The sequence below is a fragment of the Phalacrocorax aristotelis genome, chromosome 3 (assembly GCF_949628215.1).
Source record: "Phalacrocorax aristotelis chromosome 3, bGulAri2.1, whole genome shotgun sequence".
Classification (NCBI taxonomy): Eukaryota; Metazoa; Chordata; class Aves; order Suliformes; family Phalacrocoracidae; genus Phalacrocorax; species Phalacrocorax aristotelis.
In genome coordinates, this window is record NC_134278.1 from 660,169 (window position 1) to 681,499 (window position 21,331).

Genomic DNA, 21,331 nt, shown 5'->3' on the forward strand with positions numbered 1-21,331 from the left:
GGGGTCCCCTGCAGAGAGGCTGCGTTCATATCACCAGCACAGATGATTAAGGCCATGGTGCCTCTGCCTCGCACTGTGTCCTTGAGAAACGGCGTGTTTTCTGACACAGCAGAGCACTTCTGTGCTCAGCTTCTGTTGTTTTGTTCTCATCTGATCTCAAGATTGCACAGATTTTTACCACAACATTTTCGGAAGGACCTCAGATTGGGATCCTCGTTTGAGAAGACACTTTCACAACCGTTTTTTGGAAACTATTTGGGTAGAAAAACAGAAACCGGATGGGAGAGCCTGGTATCCACCAGTGCTCCTGGAGACAGAGTGGAGAGTGACAGACCCAGGACGAAGGGGACAGACACCGTGTGGGTTTCAGTTTTGTTTCGCTGTGGGTGTCTAGAGCCAACCCTGCCTGGAGTCAGGCTTGAAGTGCGGATAGCACTTCTCTTCTTAGGGCCAAACCCACACAGTGCGTGGGTTTGCACGGGGCAGCTGCGCCTTGCCTGACCGACGCCTGCAGGCTGCGGTTCTGTGGCCTCCTGGGTGACCCGAGGGCTGCTTCAGGCATCTCCTAATGATGTGGAAATTGCCTGTGTAAAAACTGCTTGGTAAGGGAGGTCCCAGGCAAGAAGAAACAAAACAGCTTGGGAGTTAAAATGAACAGTGTGAAAACCAAAAATAAATCAACCAAGAAACTGAAGTGCAGAAACACTGTTTGTTGCAGAAGGGTCAGAAAACCCCCTCTCCCCCCAGGCAGCGGGGAGGAGCTGACGGCGCTGGGTGGGCTCTGCTCTCACACCGAGGAACGGGGCTGAGTGGGCGAGGAGCTGGGATGGACCTGCCGAGGCAGCTGGGGCAAACCCCCAGTTCTCATCTCATCTCATCTCATCTCATCTCATCTCATCTCATCTCATCTCATCTCATCTCATCTCATCTCATCTCATCTCATCTCTCATCTCACCTCACCTCACCTCGACATTCGGGGTAGGCGCGCAGTGTAGGCAGCAGCACTGCCACCACTCGCTCCATCTCGGGGTGACCTGAACAGTCTTGGTGTAGCTAACACTGACATCATAGAATCATCAAATCATAGGATGATTTGGGTTGGAAGGGACCTTAAAGATCATCTAGTTCCACCCCGCTGCCATGGTGAGGGACACCTTCCACCAGACCGGGTTGCTCAAAGCCCCGTCCAGCCTGGCCTTGAGCACTGCCAGGGATGGGGCATCCACAGCTTCCCTGGGCAGCCTGTGCCAGAGCCTCACCACCCCCAAGGTCAATATGAGTCAGTCATACGGGCTCCCCCGAAACAGCGCGTCACAAAGCCGAGGCCCCACGGTCTCTCCCTGCGTCCTGGTACGATCAGCTACGAGGACAAGTGCAGGTGAGACGTTTCACCTGCGGCCTCAGGAGGTTGCTGAGGCTCTGGGGCTCTTGGGGCTCCCCCTGAAGCATGTGAACCTTTGTTCTGCTGCGAAGTAGGACTGTGCTATAAAAACACAATCTTATCCTTAATCTCTTTCTTCAGAAATCCCGTCCAAAGCCTGAAATCACCCTCATGACCTAAAGTACTCGAGTCCTCGGGAGCAAAGATAACACTGCAGAGAACTTAGAGGAGACACATCCCTCACGCTGCTCACTTTCAAACATCGCTAGTCAAGGGGTCTTTCTGAAACTGTACAGTGGCTATGTCGTACGACCACTGAATGTTCTCTTATTTGTTCTATTGCTTCCAAGAGCCCATTTCATTTTTTATCGTAACTCAGAATCAGAGAGTTGTTGGGGTTGGAAGGGGCCTTTTGGGACGGTCTAATCCAAAACCCCTGCTCAAACCAACGTCAAGTACAGCGGGTTGCTCGGGACATTGTCCGGGTAGATTCTGAATATCTCCAAGGATGATGATTCCACAGCTTGCTGGGGTGACTCGTTCCAGTGTTTGAGCACTTACACCATAAGAAAGCTTTTTCTTTTGTTTAAATGGAAGCGAGCCAGTGCCCACTGCCTCTTGTTCTGCCACAGCACCACCGAAGAGAGCCTGGCTCCAGCGTCTTGCCTGCAACCATCACATGTTAATACACAAAACGACCCTCACTAGTCTTCTCAAGGCTAAACAAGCCCAGAAAAAAAAATTGAGGCTGCCGATCCTCCACCAACACCTAAACCCTCCAGGTTCTTAAGCTTAAAAGGCACCTGACGCTCAGCCTGAAAGATCACAAAGGGGATGCCTACGTGGGTGAAATAAAAAGCACCAGGCAGAGGCACTGGAATTTGATCACCCATATTGTTAGTTACTTAGTATGGCCCCTGCCTTAATTTTAGCTCAGACTAACCAGCTCTCTCAAGCAATTCTCAGCATGGTCTGGGATTTACCCTAAGCTGAGAACTATCTGCAGCAGGTGGTTTGTCCGCAGCTGCCCTGTTCCGGAGGGTGAGAGCGCTCAATATTATAGATGAGGGCACCAGAACGTTTAATGACTGCTGTACACAAAGCCTGGGTGCCTGCCGTACACTTGGCTATTGAGAAACAGCACTTATCTCCCACCTGACCTATTCGACAGCGTGGACTCGGGAGGAGAGGTGTCTAAACTCCTGCATATTCAAAAGCGTATCACAGAGTCACCTGAGACAGCACTGAGCCTGCTGAAAATACAACAGAGGTACGTGTCTAATTGCTACTGCACTTGTCCAGAAAATATCTGACACCCGTTCTAGATATATCTGACCTTGAACGGGTAATAAGACACAGCCCCTGTGCCGCATTCCCCACCAAAGAGGCATCCTGGGAGGCAGCGGGCTCCATCCTTCCTGCCAAAGCCCAGCCGCAGGCGGCAGCGGCGGTCAGGAGGCAGCCCTGGGATTCTGGTTTGTGCTCTCTGGGTTAGGTTTTATTAAAAAAAAAATCTAATAGTGGTCTAATATTAAAAAATATTAACTTCCCAGGTCATGGAATTTACAGCCTTGGGGTAAAAACTCAGATTAGAAAAGAGAAAACAGACTGAAGACAACATAGACAGATGTTTCCAGTAGCCGGGGCATGAGGAAATTCATCAGCTCTTGGGACGTAAATAAACCTGAGGCGATCTCAGAGCTTTTGTGTTCATCTCTGAGAGCACTAAGTTTTATAAGGTGACGCTCCAGATGCTAGAAGAGGCTATCCATGAAGCTTACACCTAGAAACAGTGTAAGAAGGAACAGGCAACTACAGCCCAGTCAGCTTAACCTCAGTGCCTGGGGGAAAAATGCAAAATAAAACCACTTGTAAATACTTAGAAAACAGGCTAAGTAATAGTCTCATGGAGTTTTTAAGAACAAATCATGCCAAAGCAAACTACTCTCCTTCCATAGTAAAAAACCAGATCCTATGTATAGGAGAGAAGCTATTAACACAATCCACTTTCACCACAGCAATGCTTTTGACATCCTCTTGTGGGGTTTTACAGCTTTTCTCTTAGATTTAGTACCATTCAACATTTTCATTAACATAATGGATGATGGAATAAACTATTTACTTCTTACAGCCGCAGACTGTATCACTCTGTGGCGAGCTCCCACTGCTTTATTGGACAAGAGAAAATACAACATATACTAAAATACAAAATTATTTGAGAAATTGGAGAAATGGTTTGAAAAAATAGGTTGCATTCTATTAAGACAAGCACAAACTCTCATATTTACTTTCAGCATGTCAACTACGTAAACACTCAATGGACGAGGCAGCAGTTCTGCAAAAACGGGCTTGCAAATGAGTTCAGTTCACAGTCCAAACATGCGTCGATAACCTCACGCTGTCGCAGAGGCCAGGAACGGGGTGTCTGAAGCAGGGTATGCGATGTGCTACAGCGCATGACCTACCCCTGGTCTCCAGCTCAGGCGAGCTACCGTCTCCAGCCTGAGCATTACAATTTAAAAGAAGCTAAGGGTCAAATGGAGAAAGAGGATGAAGAAGAGGAATGATCAGAGGTCTGTAAATCATGACAATGAGGAGAGACTAAAAGAATGAAGAGAACAGAAGAATGAGAGGGGACAACGTAAGAAACTTCAAATACAACACTTGTTGCAAAGAGGCAAGTAATATATTGCTTTCCATATCCCCTGAGACAGGAGAACGAGTAGTGGGCTCAAACCGAGCAAGGAGGCATTAGAATCATAGAATCACAGAATCATTAAGGTTGGAAAAGACCTCCAGGATCATCAAGTCCAACCCCAACCCAACACCCCCAGGCCTCCTAAACCATGGCCCCAAGTGCCACGGCTGCACGGTGTTTGAACCCCCCCAGGGACGGTGACTCCCCCACCTCTCTGGGCAGCCTGTGCCAGGGCCTGACCCCTCTGGCAGGGAAGGCATTTTCCCTCACACCCAACCTAAACCTCCCCTGATGCAGCTTGGGGCCGGTTCCTCTCGTCCTGTCACTGGTGACTTGGGAGAAGATTATGTTAGGATTCAGGGAAAACTTTTTATTGGTAGATGAATTTACACATTGGACCAAATTTCCTTGATGGATTCCAGCTGGAGTGGACTCCATCCATTGAGGTTTTTTTAAAAATAATTTGATAAGCATCTGCCCAAGAACGGTTTATGCGTAGCTGAGCTGACCTACAGCAGCAAATGCTTGTAGGTAGGTCGTAGCTGTCCTGTCGTCATTCAGAACCAGGGAAACCCCTCAAGTGTCAGGGCACTCCAGCTTTGATAACGCGGGCGCAGGCTGCATGTAGGGTATTTACATTTATACCAATCTATCACTTGCAAAGAGATAAGGCATATGATCAACTATTCAGAAGTGATGGCCAACTTTAACTTTCACGCTGCAGAGAGCAATGCTATTTGTCTGGCCATTTCCAGCCTCTGCCCGTTCCTCAGAGGTCACTGTTCCTCTCAAAGAACATAAGGGAGAACCTGCCTCTAATCGATAATCAAAGCTAGGTGGCTTTGTTCTCTCTCGTTAGATCCGGTGTCACCTTCTGGTTCCATAGCTGAAACTTCCCCTGAGGTAAACAGCAATGTCTCAGAACACTTCCTTCCCCCCCCCCCTTTCCAAAAAAGTAATCTTTCCTCTAAAATACACTCAGAATGTCCTGTAACTCATATTTCTACCAAATCTAAAGATATTAGAGACCTTTACTGTTTTTAGACTTGTGAACTAGATACGTAGTTATTTGAATCAACAACTTCCCATCTCTTCTGTTTTGACTGAAGGAATTTTTTCTTTTATCCTTTAAAGCCCCCAAAATCTGACTCCCTTCTACCACCTTTCTGCTCCCTTCACTTCTCAAGCTCTTTGATTAGGTTTTCTCCATCACTCTTCCTTTTTTGTTTTATCAGTCTCATTACTGGTCTTCATTCATTTGCTTCATAAACCTCTAGAGACCTGTGAGAAACCCCAGAGTATTTAATAGAAACTTAGGAAGTAACTGACCATCGCGTTCTCAATAACAAAAAAGTAAGATTAGCCAAGAACTCAGATTTTTTTTCTTTTTTGGTTCTTTTGTTGATGGGAGGAAGTCTTTGCATTTATGCTGCGTGTTCAGGTGGCTTTTCTAGTAGCTCAAGCATTGCATTTATTTCAAACTGGCTTTTCTTCTCCAACTACAAGGCCTGGCAGTCTTACACAGCACAATCGTGCCGCACTGGTACAAAATCTGACATCCTGCCACGAAGCCACACCTGAGCCCAGGCATCGAGGGTGCTGGGCATCTGTACGCACTTTCCACACATGGGAAGTCATTTCGGTGGCTGAAAATTCCTTATCAGTTACTTTGCTCACAGGATCAGTAGCCTTAATCTTTCCTTGGCTGATTGTTGATCACTAATCCCCCAAGCTCCTTTACAACCCAACTGTGAGATATAAGTATTTTCTCTGTGACAGGCAAGTATCTCGCTGAGCCTGTATATAAATAGAACGTCATAGTGAAGGAGTTTGTCGCTGCCTTTCTCAAGCCCAGATGACCGCAGGCTGTTTTATGGCGCAGACAGTTTAAGGAACCCTGGTTCATGCTTCGCAGCGATCTCAGGATGCCCTTACTCTTCTGGAAACATCAGATCTCATGGGTGAGAGGAAGTATTGCCCGGGGTAAAGCAATTCTGAGGAATGACTGAGAAGCTGCTGGACACAGTGTGGGACCTGTTATTGATCCAGGTGTTTCAGATTAAATTCATATGGGTATCGCATTCTCTCTTGTGGATGCGAGGATTTCAGAGGCACCTTCTAAATACGACTATTTGGAGATAATGGTAAAGTATGAGGTATCATTCAAATGTGCAAATACCATTCTGGGCTTCAGGTGGGACACTGGTAGGACACCCCGTATTCCTTTAGTGAATGAACTCCTCTGGCACCCACGGAAGGAAGCCTAACTATAGTCACTGCTCTCACTTCTGCCCAGCATTTTATTAACATCAAATTCTTACTGTTTTGGGTGTATGGTATAGGATCGCCATGGCAAATGCTATTCTCACAAATCCAGGGAGACAGAATTCGTTAGAGCATTTGCATGCTACTCTTTACTCTGATGAGACGTACCTATCCTCTCTGTGAAGTTATAGGCGGTTCTTAAAGCCTCTGCACTTCAAACACACCAACCCAAATCATTCATTTACTAGTCAGCACTCTTAGGTTTGCACTCCATCTTGCTGGACAGGTATGAATGACTTGTGTCTCTCAAGATTTATTGCTGTAATTCCTTCCTTTAAAAAGCCTAGCAGGTTCAGCTCCGTACCAGGGGACGCAGCCCCTTTCTACTCAACTCCTGCAAAGGCTTTTTACTACAGAGAGCAAAGACCTGGTGGGAGTCAACAGCGTAAGATGTAAGGCCTTCAAAAGTACTACACCCCCCCTCCCATTTTTGCATGTGTGTGAGAAAATGAACAGAGTTTATATTATAATTTTGTCCTCTCTAGCTTTCCTTCTCAGTAAGGAATAAATATCTCAGGAAGAGAATAATCCCATTACAGCATAGAAGCAACACGGGGATCTTTTCATGGCCCTGTTAGATGCAGCTCCCAATTTTCTGACAACAACGTAGTATGACCAAACTCCCAAACATGATCGATCCCTGCAGAACCAACCCACAAGGGCTTTGCAATATGGTGGAGCTTGAAAAGGAAACAGACTTTTTGACAGTGAATTGTAACATAGGTCTCTTGTTTTGTACCAAACAGCAGCAAGTCCAAAGCTGGAGCCTTTCAAGCTGAGGACTAACAATTTCAAAGCTAAAATGTTGAAGTTTAAAAGCTAAGCGAACTCTCCCACACAGCTGAAGGTACAATTACCATTGTCTTCTGCTTTCCTGGTGCTCAGCAGCAAGGCTGGAGCCTCAACAGTTCTAAGATCATCCAAATGGCAAGCCTCGTTTTTTCCCAGCAAGAAAGTTCATAAGATGATGATCATAAAATCTACTTAAAATCCTTAATATCACATAGGAAGAGTAAAACCTTCTAGCACTGTAATTTAGTTTTCCTGTGAATGGGCCGTTAAACCTGAGAGAGCACCACGCTGGAGCTTCAAGTCACAGAATCGCAGAATATCTCAAGCTGGAAGGGACCCGTAAGGACCATCGAGTCCAACTCCCTGTCGGACTGGTATTTGTAAGAAGGAGCATGCAGCCCTCACCTGCAGTATCCCTTTTCTGGGTGACGGAAGAGGATTTAACGATAGTGTTTAACCAAGCCCCACAAAGCCAGCGTGGCAAGCCATCGCGCTCCTCCATCCCCCGATTTGGAAGAAACTGTCAAAGAATGGTAAAGCTTGCGTCTCATGGGCATCAGATGCCAGGTTCCTTGGTGCAAGGACCTCATAGTGTCATGGAAAGCCTGAACCAGTACTTCACCTGCCTATCCCTGTGGTATTGGTGTTCTTTATGATCCACAGACAAAGAAGAGGAAACAAATAACAAAAATGGTTCATATAACTGGTGTATGCAGAAGAAATGGCCCAAACCCAAGCTGCAGATTCATCCTGCAAAGATGTACAGCAGGAAATCTCGTTTACTTGTTTGTTATTTATTTAAAAAATACTTACTAAATAATGCTGAAAGCCTAAAAGTTACATGAAGGGAACATTACAAATATTATTTAGGCTGTAGGTAGCTTTAATGAGATGAGATGATGATAGGCTTTTAGCAGCGCTTAATGCTGAAGGAAGAAGAGCAACCACACAGTTTTCAAAAAAGAGCAACGTGGGCAAGAACCTAATTATCGTAACTCATCCACATAACTCAACCTAATTATCCACTCATCCATAATTGAGTATTATATTTATCAGGTGCTCCTGCTTTTCCTAGCAGCAAGGCTGCATAGGTCAGCAGAGCCCTGCCAAGAGTCCCTGTGGACCCCTGCTCCTGCCGAGAGCCACGGGCTGCACGTGGTGGGGCACCCTCCATCAGAAGTCACTGGGAAGCAGCAGGCGCGTGCGGCTCACAGACCAGGTACCGACCTGTGCTTGTACGAATCGCCTGCCCGCGTGCGTCAGCCGAAACTCCGGAGGATCTGGGAGCGCGCTAACAGCAGAAAAAGGGGGCGGAAAAAGAGTTGAGGTAGAGGAGGTGGGAGAGATGAAGGAGGTATTGGCTTGGAGAAAGGGAGGTGTTGAGTAGGACACTGACAACAGAGGGCCTAGGGTTGCTTTATATATATGGCTGTATATACATACATATATATATTGTGAGCCAGCAGTGCCCAGGTGGCCAAGGAGGCCACCAGCCCCCGGGCTTGTGTCAGCACTGGTGTGGCCAGCAGGAGCAGGGCAGGGATGGGGCCCCTGTGCTCGGCCCTGGGGAGGCCCCACCTCAAATGCTGGGCTCAGGTTTGGGCCCCTCGGGACAAGAAGGGCCTTGAGGGGCTGGAGCGTGTCCAGAGAAGGGCAGCGGGGCTGGGGCAGGGTCTGGAGCACAAGTGTGCTGGGGGGCGGCTGAGGGGGCTGGGGGGGTTTAGCCTGGAGAAGAGGGGGCTGAGGGGAGCCCTTCTCGCTCTCTGCAGCTGCCTGAGAGGGGCTGGAGTGAGGGGGGGGTTGGTCTCTGCTCCCAAGTCACCAGTGACAGGACGAGAGGAACCGGCCCCAGGCTGCGTCAGGGGAGGTTTGGGTTGGGTGTGAGGGAAAATGCCTTCCCTGCCAGAGGGGTCAGGCCCTGGCACAGGCTGCCCAGAGAGGTGGGGGAGTCACCGTCCCTGGGGGGGTTCAAACATCGTGCAGCTGTGGCACTTGGGGCCATGGTTTAGGAGGCCTGGGGGTGTTGGGCTGGGGTTGGACTTGATGATCTTTTCCAACCTTAATGATTCTGTGATTCTATTCTATATTCACCTAAAATACAAGCAATGGCCCCTTCTCTTAGAAGTATGCCGTCGCCTTGCATGCAGGATTACCTATATTCAAGTAAAAGGGCAGTGTTGAGGCAGGATCTGATATTTATGTGGAAGGGGTTTTGTAAGGGAAAGCAGGCAAGAGGGCTGAGGACGTGGACACAGGATATTGTTTACAGTCCACGCTTTTATCAAAAAGATGATGCTTTGTAGGAAATACCAGAGTATTTCTTACCTCAGACTGATAATCTGAACAGATCAGCAGAGGGAGACAAACAGATCAAACAGTTGTGATCTTGAAAGCTGTGGTTTAAACGAAGTTTGGCTTGCTTTCCATTAATTACTTCACTTTACTCCTCCAGCCTCCTTTTCTCTCTTTTGCTTTCTAGCTAACTGGTCTAGCAGAGCCAGCCAACAGCTATTTTAATGCACAGCACTCTGCTGTGACCAAACCGGCAGGCCAAGCATAGCCCTGAGCAACTTACATGCAATAAAAGGGATTTTGTCTTCTGACAACTGGCTTGAAGAAAACAAGAGTAGCCCAGTCAGAGCTTGTTTGAGCGAAGACAGACTGAGCTGCTGTCTAGCAGTGCGTAATTGCACTGGTTGCATGCCATCAGCCTCTCCCGCACTACGGAGCAACTCACATGGATCAAGTGACAAATGATGCATTCTCCTTCCTTCTCCTCTCTCCCCATTTATTTTTCTTCTTTAAGAAGAAACAGGCTTGGATTCCAAGAATTAACTCTGAGATATGCCTCAAACTCTTTTGTCCCAGTAAGACTTCAAGCAAAGGCATTTCCCCTAAAAATGTTAAGGGACTGTATTTGCATTCACATGGCGAATGACGTTCGTTACAGCAACAAGCCTGCAGAAGGCACTTCTAACTTTTTATCTAATTTGAGAAAAAGCAGGCACTGACGGACCGAGTCAGACCCATTGCTGCACAGCGTCCAATGTCCAGCAGTGACTACTGCCAAGTACTTCAACGAAAAGAGTATGCAGCTTAGCACTAGGCTTAGAACAGTCTGTATCTGGGATCCTCTTTGTTTCTAGCAGTCAGCATGTTAAAAATGAAGCACATTACATCCAAAAGGGAGGGCTGGAGAGGACAAGAAGAAATAATTTTGCTCACATCAGTCTCTCTCAAGTATTCCCAGCAGATACTGGTCTATGTTGGTTTGACAATCTCCATTGACAAATATTCCATAACTCCTTTGGATGGTTTTTTCCCCATTCTCCACTTTCATTAAGGCCCAGATTCATAGAGAATATAGGTGGGAAGGAACCTCTGTAGGTTTCTAGTCTATGTGTTGCTCAAAGCAGGGCCAATTCAGAGCAGGTTGCTCAAGAACTTGTCTAGTTGAGCTCTGAATGACTCCAGGGAGGAAGATTCCAGTTCTCTGGACAACCTCTTGGACAACAATATTTGACCATTATCATGGTGAAAAGTTTTGTAGATATATAGTTGGCATTTCCCTTCCCTCCTCCCTTTTACCTGTTTCTGTTGCTTCTTGTCCTTTCAGTGTGCACCTCTGCGGTGGGTTGACCTTGGCTGGTGGGTTGACCTTGGCTGGCCAACAGATCCCTGTAAGTCTGGCTCATCAAGTGGCTACAGACAGCAGTGAGATCCAAATCCCAAATTTCAAATCCTTTGAAAGCAAAGGATTTACTTTCTCTTCTGCATCCTGAACGTACCCAGCTCTCTCAGGCTCTCCTCGGATGTCAGGTACTACAGCCACCAACCACCTCAGTGGCCTCTGCTGGGCTTGCTCCAATATCTTTCCCGCACTGCGGAGCCCAGACCAGGCACAGTACTGCTGATGCGGGCTCGCTGGCTCTGACTGGAGGAGGAAGGTCTCTTCCCTCGGCCAGTGCCCCTCACTCTCCTGGCTGCACGCTTGCCAGTGGTGGGCAGCCTTGCTGCAGGGGCACCCTCCTGACTCCTGCTTCCCGCCAAGATGCCCAGCTCCTCTTCTGCAAAGCTGCCCGTGGGCGCTCAGCCCGCGCTGCTGCACACTGTTACCCTGTCCCAGATGCAGGATTGGCGCTGGGCTGTGCTGAACTTCATTATAATCGTCAGCTCATTCCTCAGCCTGTCAAAGACTCCCAAGCTAATGCCACGCGGCTGCAGCGACTATGTGTTCCCTCTTTTAGAAGTGAGGCCACCAAAATGCTCCGAGGGCTGGAGCCCCCCTGCTGCGAGGCCGGGCTGGGAGAGCTGGGGTTGTGCAGCCGGAGAAGGGGAGGCTGCGGGGAGACCTTATTGCGGCCTCTCAGGGCTTGAAGGGGCTGATAAGAAAGGTGGGACAGACGTTTTAGCAGGGCCTGCAGCGACAGGACAAGGGGTGATGGGTTTAAACTAAAGGAGGGGAGATTCAGACTAGAGAGAAGGAAGGAATTGTTCACGCTGAGGGTGGTGAAAGCCTGGCCCAGGCTGCCCCGAGAGGTGGTCGATGCCCCATCCCTGGGAACACCCAAGGCCAGGCTGGACGGGGCTCTGAGCAACCTGCTCTGGCTGAAGGTGTCCCTGCTCACGGCAGGGGGTTGGGCTGGGTGGCCTTTAGCGGTCCCTTCCCGCCCAAACCGTTCCATGATTCAATGATTCTATGATTTATTTTGAACAGATCTGACTCCTCCAACGTACCTGCTATAAAGAATACATTACATGATGCGCCTTCAGCAGTGAAGACTGACGCAGACAACTCATTGGGCTTCCTTGCTATGGTCTTTTAATTCCTGACTACTCTTTTGTACCCCTTGATCACCAAAAAGTCTTACTGATTCCCTAGTTAGACTCCTACTTTTGATGGAATTGGAAATCTTTCTACCATAGACTTCAGCATCCCTTGTGAAGTGCTCTTCAGTTTCTTTTCCCACCTCTGAATTTCCTGTTAATGTTTAAGCAGCTGTGTTTATAGGCTTTCTTCTTCTTTCCATTTGGGCAAGCTCTCCATTTCTTGAACACCTCCTTTCCCTGGGGTATCCTCCGTATTGACCCATGAAAAGAGTTTTTTTATGGTTTTGTTTTCCTTTTGGATTTTGACACATAGATTTCCTGAGCTCTAATACAGGATTTTTAACAGCCTCCAGGCAGCTTACAGGCTTCCTGCTCTTTGGACTGATCCTTTTAGGACTTTTTCTAATAGTTTCATTTTTACATAGTTCTCTTTCTTGAAACTGAATATCTGCATACGGGATTTACTTGGCGTGCTCTCTCCTGCTGGTAAAGCTAAGTGTGTGACAGCTGCTACTACAGATCAGCCAGCACAGTCCACGCCGCTCAAACCCGCCCCAGTGCACCACTCAGGACCAAATCCTGGAGCCCAGCTTTCTGTGGGTTTTGTGGGTTCTAAAACTAGTTATTCAAAGGAGCCTCTCCCTCTGAAAAGGCATTGATTTAGCCTCTTTGTGGGTAGCCAAAATCTCTCATTGTTACTTACCTGCCCTGAATTCGCAGCTTATCTTATCTCACTCAACATTTCCTGATCACCACCATCATCTAATCAGGGGGACAGTATTTCTTTTCTGTTATTAAGAAGTTGGAATTTCAACCCACAAGGATTCTGCAGCTTTCCTCTTCTTCTGTCATATTTTTATGCCGTCACACTGTGTGTTTCCTTGATGCACAATACCATTCCCTTGCCTGCATGTCCCCCTGTGCCACTCCTGTAAGGCTGGTAGCCTGGTCCCATATACTGGATGAGCACCTTTATCCTACTGCATCTCTGAGATTTTATTATATTGGGGTTTTCATTTGATGTCCCCCATTTTAATTCCATACAGGAAGAAAAAATTGTTCCTTCTGTTTTGGTTTTGAATTTCCCACCCTCTAATTTACTCCTGTCTCCCTGTTTTAATGTTATAAGAAGAGTATTTTAAAAAATGGCTGTGGCTGACAAATCTCAGCCATTCCATTTCCCACACAGGGCACACCCTCAGAAGCGAGCCCCGCAGACACGGCCACTTGGACACTAGTCGTACAATGTGCTGGCGAGGGAAGGGGGAACTCCTGTTGGCAAGAAATAATTAGAACCTGCCACGAAGCAGAGCACTTTAAACTCAGATTCCTTCAGAATATGAAAAATATATCCATTTCAGCTGATTAATATTTCTGGACCGTGAATATTTCTGGGCTGTGGACACAGTAAATAACCTTTACACCCCTTGCTGCCAAGCTTCGGTCGCAATGGAAACACACTATTATTACCCTCACATCCTTCCTCCACTGCACTTCAATCCCTGGCAGCGCTTTGACATCGACCCTATGATGTAACTTACTTGGACGAAAAGAAAGCAGCAATTAGTCACGGGTCTTTGAAAAGTCTCAGTAAACTCTTAAATGCTGCTTTCTTTACATCCAAATAAGTTGCTTCATTTTTGACCTCTTGCAGAACTACGAAGCACACAGACAGGTTGAGGTGGTTTACAGATTTTTAAACAACCAAGTTCTTTCAGAACCAACACGGTGACTCTTTAGTTTTCATGATACTTCTTTATTACCACCAGAAAAAGTCAAGTCATGAGTCAGAATTCTTCCACATTCTTTCAGAGTGAAACTGATTCAGCACTTACTACCTCAATAAATTTAATTTTATACGATTACATAGAAATCCCCTCCTTTTCCATCTAAACCAGGAAGTTTCACTGTATTGTTTTTGTATTTCAACACGAACGTAGATCTAGCGAACTGAATGACTTCAGAAATGCAAATACACCGTTTGACCGAGATAATGGGAACTGACAGCTAAAAGCGTTTGAAAAGCATAATCCTTTTTCATTAAAGTTTCACGAAAGGGGACTATCCGCAGGACAAAGTCAGATCGTTGGCTGAACACGCACGAGGAGGCACAAGCCTACCTTGCTGGGAGGCACTTGGAAGTATTTATACGACAAATACGTAATGAAAAGGAGAATGAGGACACTGACGTTGAGGCGCCTCTCTAGCCACGCTACCGCGCTAAGATGCTTAGGAGGGGTCGTCGCCGCTGCTGGCGGCCGGGGAAGAGCAGGGCCGCATCTGAAACGGCGCATGGCTCATAACGTGCTTTGCAATAGCGATCACGCAGAGCAGCAGCGAGGGAGCGGCGCTGGTGCAGCCTGCTCAGAGCCGCTGCAGCAGGCCTAAGGACGTGCACCTTCGACAGACGGGAAGCACAGCCAGGTTTGTGAGCACATGCTAAGCCAAGCTGCTTCTAAGCAGCACACTTGGTGGAAATGCGGTAAATGGCAGCCCTGTATCGAGGGAGACCAGGAGCGTGGCAGATTGCTCCTGCAAACACCGCTCTCCTTTCGTACAGCTAAACCAGCAAACACAGGCGTCTCCCCTCCAGCTAGACTGCAGTTATTCTATGGAATTTCAGTAAAGCCTTCATTGCCATGATCTCCTATAGCAATTTTCTCTTAAAGCAGCATTTATTTTTACCAATTTAAAACTGGTTGGGTGTTGCCTTAATTTCTTCTATTATAAGAAACTGCAAACATAAAAAATACCTTCCTTTCCCTCTCAGGCTCCTTCCCTCTGGAATAAATATTTTCCATAACGTTTGTGCCATGAATTGTTTTCCTCAGGTATCTATGCATTTATCTCCTCTCTAGACTAAGTGGGACTAATCTGCTTATTCTCGTCTCCTCTGACCTCATTTCTAATCACTTCTGTTGTCATTCCCTGCTCTTCCCCCGCTGCCTGAGGACGCAGTAGTTCTGCTAGAAATGAGGAAAGCGTACCGCTCTTTCGCATCAGCTGAATAAACAAAAAATGACAAATTCACGCAGCTATTAGCATTAAGCCACTAATTAGACTCTGAAAAACACCTTCCATATTCCACGGTCAGTAAGGAGGGACGAATATTCACTTACTGCATTTCCAGCTTCGGCAGCCAGCCGGGCGGCGTATCTGGCAATCAGCCTGTGCTCCTCGTCCAGCCTGCCGGGGCTGTCCAGGACACTGCCGGGGAAAAGCCAAAACACCCCGTCAGTATCCGCCGCCTCTAGGTATTACTCATACCGGGGGATGACAGAGAAAAGGATGTATTATTGCAAAGGGATGGTGATGGGAAATAGAAGAGTCACGCTGGAAATAATCTAGATCGTTCCCTTTTTTATTCCGCTTCCAAAGCAGGGGCTCCTCTCAAGACTCTCTGCCTAGCAGCATTTTCTCCAGGATTCACATATTCCAGTTCTAAATGATTAAAATGATTTGTTTTCAACAATTCATAAATACGTATCATTAGGAACAAATTTATTTGTTTCTGAGGAGCTTTTCTGCACACCCTTTTGGTTCGCTCAAGGTAAAAAGGGGCAAATAGCTGAATGATGAAGGAGAAAAGCTTTGTCCGCAGGAGATGTGGGATGACAAGTGTCAAAGTCAGGATGATTTACAGGAGGAAGAGCAGGGGGAAACATGCTGACCTGAGAAGAACAGACTCTAACAACATCGACTTAAATGCAAATAGTACTTTGCAAGTCAGCCCGACTTACACCTGACTTAGTACCACCTTACAACACCCAAACGTGGCAATCTGAGACATGGTCCTTCACACCTCAGCTAGCAGAGTTCTGGCTGCCTCCCGTGGCCTCGTGCAGGCAGGGCTTAGCTGTCTTGAAAATGTTGCTGAAAGAAGTATTAAAAAATATTTCCAATCAGCAGCAGCAGCGGCGACAGCACCAGGAGGTGAGAGCAGAAAGGGACATGGAATTTTGAAACAGGAAAAGTAGAGACGGCAAACGGGACGGATCCCCAAGATTAGGAGGTGAAATGCAGCACCTGGATCTTCCTAACACTTAACACCAGCATCATCCCCTCTGGCATCTAGTCTGGTAACCCAGTTAGGGCCTGGAGTGCTGAATCGGTTTCCACTAATCAAAATAATTGTCTTTTTAACTAGAAACACACAGTGGGGACAAACGATAATTTTCAGGCTGTATTAGTTGAAACCAGCCGACGTTAAGACCTATTACCAGCTCAGTCTGGGTGGCACGCTGGCCTGGCCACAGCGAACCAGCAGGGGAAAGCCAATGAAAGAGCAACTTCCTAAGTCAACACCCACCCAAACGGTTCCATAGTTGCTCGTTGTCTTACTGCTGCACAAAGAGTTCTCATCACAGCCTCCCTTCCAAAGGGAAGCCACTGAATTAGTTACAAAAAACAGAGCATCATTAACCAAAAACAGCCAGGGTTCCTGGGGAAAAGAGCAGAGCGCTCCGTGTTGCAGCACAGCCTTCCTAACGCTACCCTCGCCGGTCCGGGTGGGGATCACAAAACCCACGCTGGCTGCCGTCAGTCGCACAGCGCCGTACCTGCACGCGCTTACGCGGCAGTTCAGGGTCAGGAGCACGCCACGGGCGGCAGCAAAGGCAAGGAGACACATAGCTAAAGAATTTCCATTTCTCTAAACTTAATTTCACAGATTTATGTTTGCATTATTTAAATTTCACAGATTTATGTTTACCTTATTTCAAGAACCAAATTTATAGCGCATACATGATGTTTATTTTAAAACGTAGGTGTAATTTCTTTTTTGTAATGCCAAATTTAACAGCTGGATCTCTTTTAAGACTCTGAAAGTCTGCCAGATGATGTGTTGGAGATGGCACAGAAACACTGGACTGAATTTAACAGATGTACAGCTACGGTTGACACAGATGGGCCTACAATGAGTATAAACTGCACCGTTATGTCTCTGCGTTTGGCCTGCTGGACTAAGGCCTGAAGATACCGAACTAAGCAGTGCAAAGGAAGGAGCTGGCAAAAGGTAGGCTAAAAAAAGTGGGAAAACAGATTTGAGAGAAGAAAAATGAGAGTCTTTACACTAGGCTTGACGGACTTCTCACACACCTTCATGCTAATTCATTTTCTGATTTTTTTTTTTGTTGGAGGAGAACAAACTTTCCCATCCCACTTTCTGAATTTGATATTGGCTTTGTTCAGCTTTCCTCTGCAATTTTGTCTGTACATGGCTTTTTTTCTGCTTTTATAAGAATACAGATCATTCCATCCCTTCTACCCGTTCCATAACTGGTATCTCCTAACGCCTCTCCCAGCTCCTGGAACTATGACCTCTAGAAAATAGTAGTTTTAATTTCTGTGGAGACATTGCAGGGATTCCTACCCTGGAAACCCTTCCTTGCCAGGAGTCCTGCGGAGCTCCCCGTCCTTCGGGACAGCAGCCGCACCGCAAACCGTGAGCCTTCCCCCAGCTGAGCGAGTCCCGTCGGTATCCAGTGCTGCCTGCGCGGAAAGGTCCCGGAGTGGCAGCCGGCACAACCTCCAGGACAGCAGCTCAAGAAGAACAGGAAAGGCAGCAAGGGGGAAGAATAAGCCTGGCTTAAGCCCCGAGCTCAGAAGGCAGGAGGGTACATGGGTGAGAGTGCAGAGATTTTCACAGCAGCAGAATTGTGGAAAGGTAATATTACAGATTTCCCTGTCATAAAAATACTGTGCCAGGTGGTTTGGTCTGTTTTGACAATGTCGTGCTACTTATAGAGCACCGATGAGTCAATCCGTGAGCTCTCCCGCTTCTTCTTCGGAGACGCAGGTTAGAGCTGGCACACAGACAACACGGACGGACAGGTCTGACTAGGGGAGGCTTTGGCACGCACACGGACGTGCCATCCTTGGGACAGCCCGCGTCTGCCGCAGAGGCTCGGAGAGAATGAGACAGATTCAAACTGACTGGAGCCACAGAACATGAGCGTGAGGTGGGGTGCAGGGAGGGTGAAGCGATGCTGATTTTTAGGTGTCAGTAGAAACGTTTGAGGCAACGTGGTAAACGCACACAGGAAGCATTGCTTCTGCAGTGCCTCTGAGCTGACCCAAACGCGGGCAGGCAACAAGAGCGATGCTCGCAGCCTCTGCCCTCCACTGCTGCGCCGGCAGTAGTGTCGGGGCACCGTGAGGAGCCAGCGAAGGAAATTGAATTGGCTTGAGAGTGGCCTGACAAAACAATAACTTGTTTTCTGCCAGGGCAGTTCCCCGAGCCAGCTCAGCAGGCGGCTGCGTAAACGCGGGAGTTAACGCAAAGGCGGGAGCGGGCGCACGGCAGGATGAACGGGGTGGGGGAGAAAGGGGGGAAATCAGCACCCCGCACTTCGGTCGGCTTGAGGCTCTCGTGAAACCATGCCCAGCTGTGCTGGTTTTGGCTGCGAAAGAGTTACTGGGGGCAAATGCAAGCTGTAAAGAGAAAGTCGAGATGCCAGCGCCCTGCTGTCAAATACTAACACAAAAATGAGCTTGGACAACTGAAGCATTGGCAAGGGATGGGCAATCAGTAAAGGATGTAAGAGATGATACATCATGGGAGAAGGTTTGAGATCTTCAGCTCCTTCCAAAACTGCTTAGGCAGAGGACAGCAAAAGAAGGCACGGCTTATTCTTGCAGCACTGACCTGAAGGGCGACACTCCCAGGTGTCAACTGATGGTGAGCCACAAGTAAGGATCTTGGGGACAGAATATCTTTAACAAAAGTGACTTTTTCCTTTCATTCTCCTTTAAAATCAGGAGTGCTGCAGAAAAGTGCCGTTTTGGAGAGTCAGGAATTTAAAGGAAACCAAGTCAAACGAGCCAAGCAGCTAACCACCCATCCACCCACCTAGCTCAACCGACCAACAGTGAAACGCACCAGTCCTGTGGCCAGCTGTCTTCTGCAGGAAATGCAGAACACGTAATACATAAAAATAATGACATTCCAGGTAGGGCTACTTAATTTTTCTGGTGAAAAATGGAGCTCAAACACAGGCTTCACAGGGACTGGGGAAAAGCAGGCTTGCTGAATGATGTGGAACGTAAGTTATGAATGCTGAGCTTAACAAATACGTAACAAATAACTGTCCAAGTAATAAAGCACAACTCATCAGCTCCGTAAGCTTTCTGGCTGAATTCGGTATAACTTGCTGCGCTCTGCAGCTGTCTTTGCCTGCAGCACATCCTCTAGGGTGGGGATTTTCTATTATTTCTTTGAAAAGCACTTCACCAATTTGGCTTGCTACCACAATAATGCAGTAGGTAAAAAAAAAATATTGTAAGAAAGATAAATGAAATCCACTGAGCTCTGTTTGCTATATTCGTTATGTAGCTTGGATGGACTTTTTGGCTGGAGGATATCAGTGAATTAAGTAATTTTTAATATGATGAAAAATCTCAGGGGTCCAGCTAGCCATGGCTTAAAGGCTCTCAAAGTTTGGCTGAAAGACATGAAAAGAGGCTGGGCGATAAAGAGCACAGGTAAGTATACACAAAATCAGTGACTGGAAGATAGAGAAGTTCAAATTTGAAGTAGGGCTCTTTTTTTAAAAGAACCAGCACAATTAATCACTGGGACAGATTGTCAAGGAACTGAGCAGCTTCTCCATCATGGTGTCTCTGAAAGCAACACCTTTAGAGACACAAGGTATTAGGTTCAGCACAGGGGTGGACAGGGGTGATGGGTTTAAACTAAAGGAGGGGAGATTCAGACCAGAGAGAAGGAAGGAATTGTTCACACTGAGGGTGGTGAAAGCCTGGCCCAGGCTGCCCCGAGAGGTGGTCGATGCCCCATCCCTGGGAACACCCAAGGCCAGGCTGGACGGGCCTCTGAGCAACCTGCTCTGGTTGAAGGTGTCCCTGCTCATGGCAGGGGGTTGGGCTGGGTGGCCTTTAGCTGTCCCTTCCCACCCAACCTACTCTACGGTTATATGAATAGGGCAGCAGAGGATGGGCTGGGGTAGGGTAGACTATTTCAGTTGGAAGGGACCTACAACAATCATCCAGCCCAACTGACTGATCACTTCAGGGGTGACCAAAAATTAAAGCCTGTTATTAAGGGCATTGTCCAAATGCCCCTTAAATGTCCCAATGCCTGGCCACTGGTGTGAGATGACAGAGGAGATGCTCTAATGGTCTCTTCTGCTCCTGAAGGCTGCACCGCCCTGACAGGAGCGGGGCCGTGAGGAGCATGAGAGCAGCAGCTGGGCCAGAGGAGCAGTCCTGTACCTTCCCTCCAACAGCAGCCAAGAGCAGATGCCAGCAGGAGAACAGAGGCAGGAAAGCAAGCGGTGGTTATGACTGGAAATGCTGTCCGTAAGTGAGATTTACTGTTATCTCAATCAGTCAGAAACAGAGACGGCCGGCAAGGGCTGGCTGGAGCACACTGAGGATCTCCACACAGCCTGCCAAAAGCAGAGATATACTGTTATGTGAGATCTGGGAGGGGGAGTGAGGGGTGAATATCAAAAGAAGTGGCAGCGGAGCATGGATTTAATCAGGCTCTCATGCTGACTTGGAAGACACTCCCATGCACAGTGAAACTAGGATTTAAATAATTTTCTTTGCGTTTGGATCCTTCCAGGAGTACACTGCTACTCTGGTAACAGCACCGAGTGATTTTATTTTCATTTAAAGACCTAAAAGACTAAGAACCTCTACTCCAACTGGTTGTAACATGGCAGCTATGAGCTACGTACAATATCTCAATCTGTCACGTCTTCTTCAAGATGCACTCCTTTGTATCTCAAAATCCTATGATTACAGTCATTGAGGGAAGGTGAGAGTCTGAAATTCCTTGGGTTTTATTGTCTTGTGGACAATATTATGGGCTTTCAGTTGATAGCAGGTGATAGCAGACAGCAGTGATTCACTAGCAAGAAAAAAACTGACTTTCCCCCGAGATCTAGATGGCCAGAATGCACTTCACCAATAACAGCAGTGGAATACAAATTTCTTCATGAGAGAATAATGAAATCGGACTCTAAAAATATTATTCAGAGAATGGCAACATGGATAGAGCAAGGCCTTTACAAATAGCCTCCAGACCACTAAGACTCCTTTTCCTTTCCTGCACAGCTCTGGCTCTGTAAAGGCACAATTTAATTAGGTCCAAAAGTGGAATATGGAAAACCTCCCGGCTACGTCCTGTGATGAAATGGGAGAGCTGTGTTTTGGGGCTTTAGGGTAAAATTTCTCCACATAGACAGAGATGTGAAATATAAATGCGCACAAATACTAAAGCTGAGATAAAAGACACTAATTCTTCAAGGCATTAACAGTTTTTGGAAAGGCAAAGAAAGAAA

At 47.3% G+C, this 21,331-nt stretch overlaps 1 protein-coding gene across 22 annotated transcripts in view; it reads right to left on the bottom strand.

Annotated features, from left to right (window-relative positions):
* DTNB (dystrobrevin beta) overlaps positions 1–21,331 on the bottom strand; it is a 217,377-nt gene that overhangs the window by 74,707 nt on the left and 121,339 nt on the right. For 20 of the 22 annotated variants that reach the window (XM_075086363.1, XM_075086371.1, XM_075086369.1 and 17 more), the window contains one exon: positions 15,146–15,233. The exons of 1 other annotated variant lie outside the window; for it this stretch is intronic. In XM_075086363.1, coding sequence (XP_074942464.1) covers positions 15,146–15,233 — 88 coding nt within the window. Of the gene's footprint in view, positions 1–13,673; positions 15,030–15,145; positions 15,234–21,331 lie in introns of those variants that run through there. One more of the 22 variants, XM_075086372.1, reaches the window with a different exon arrangement.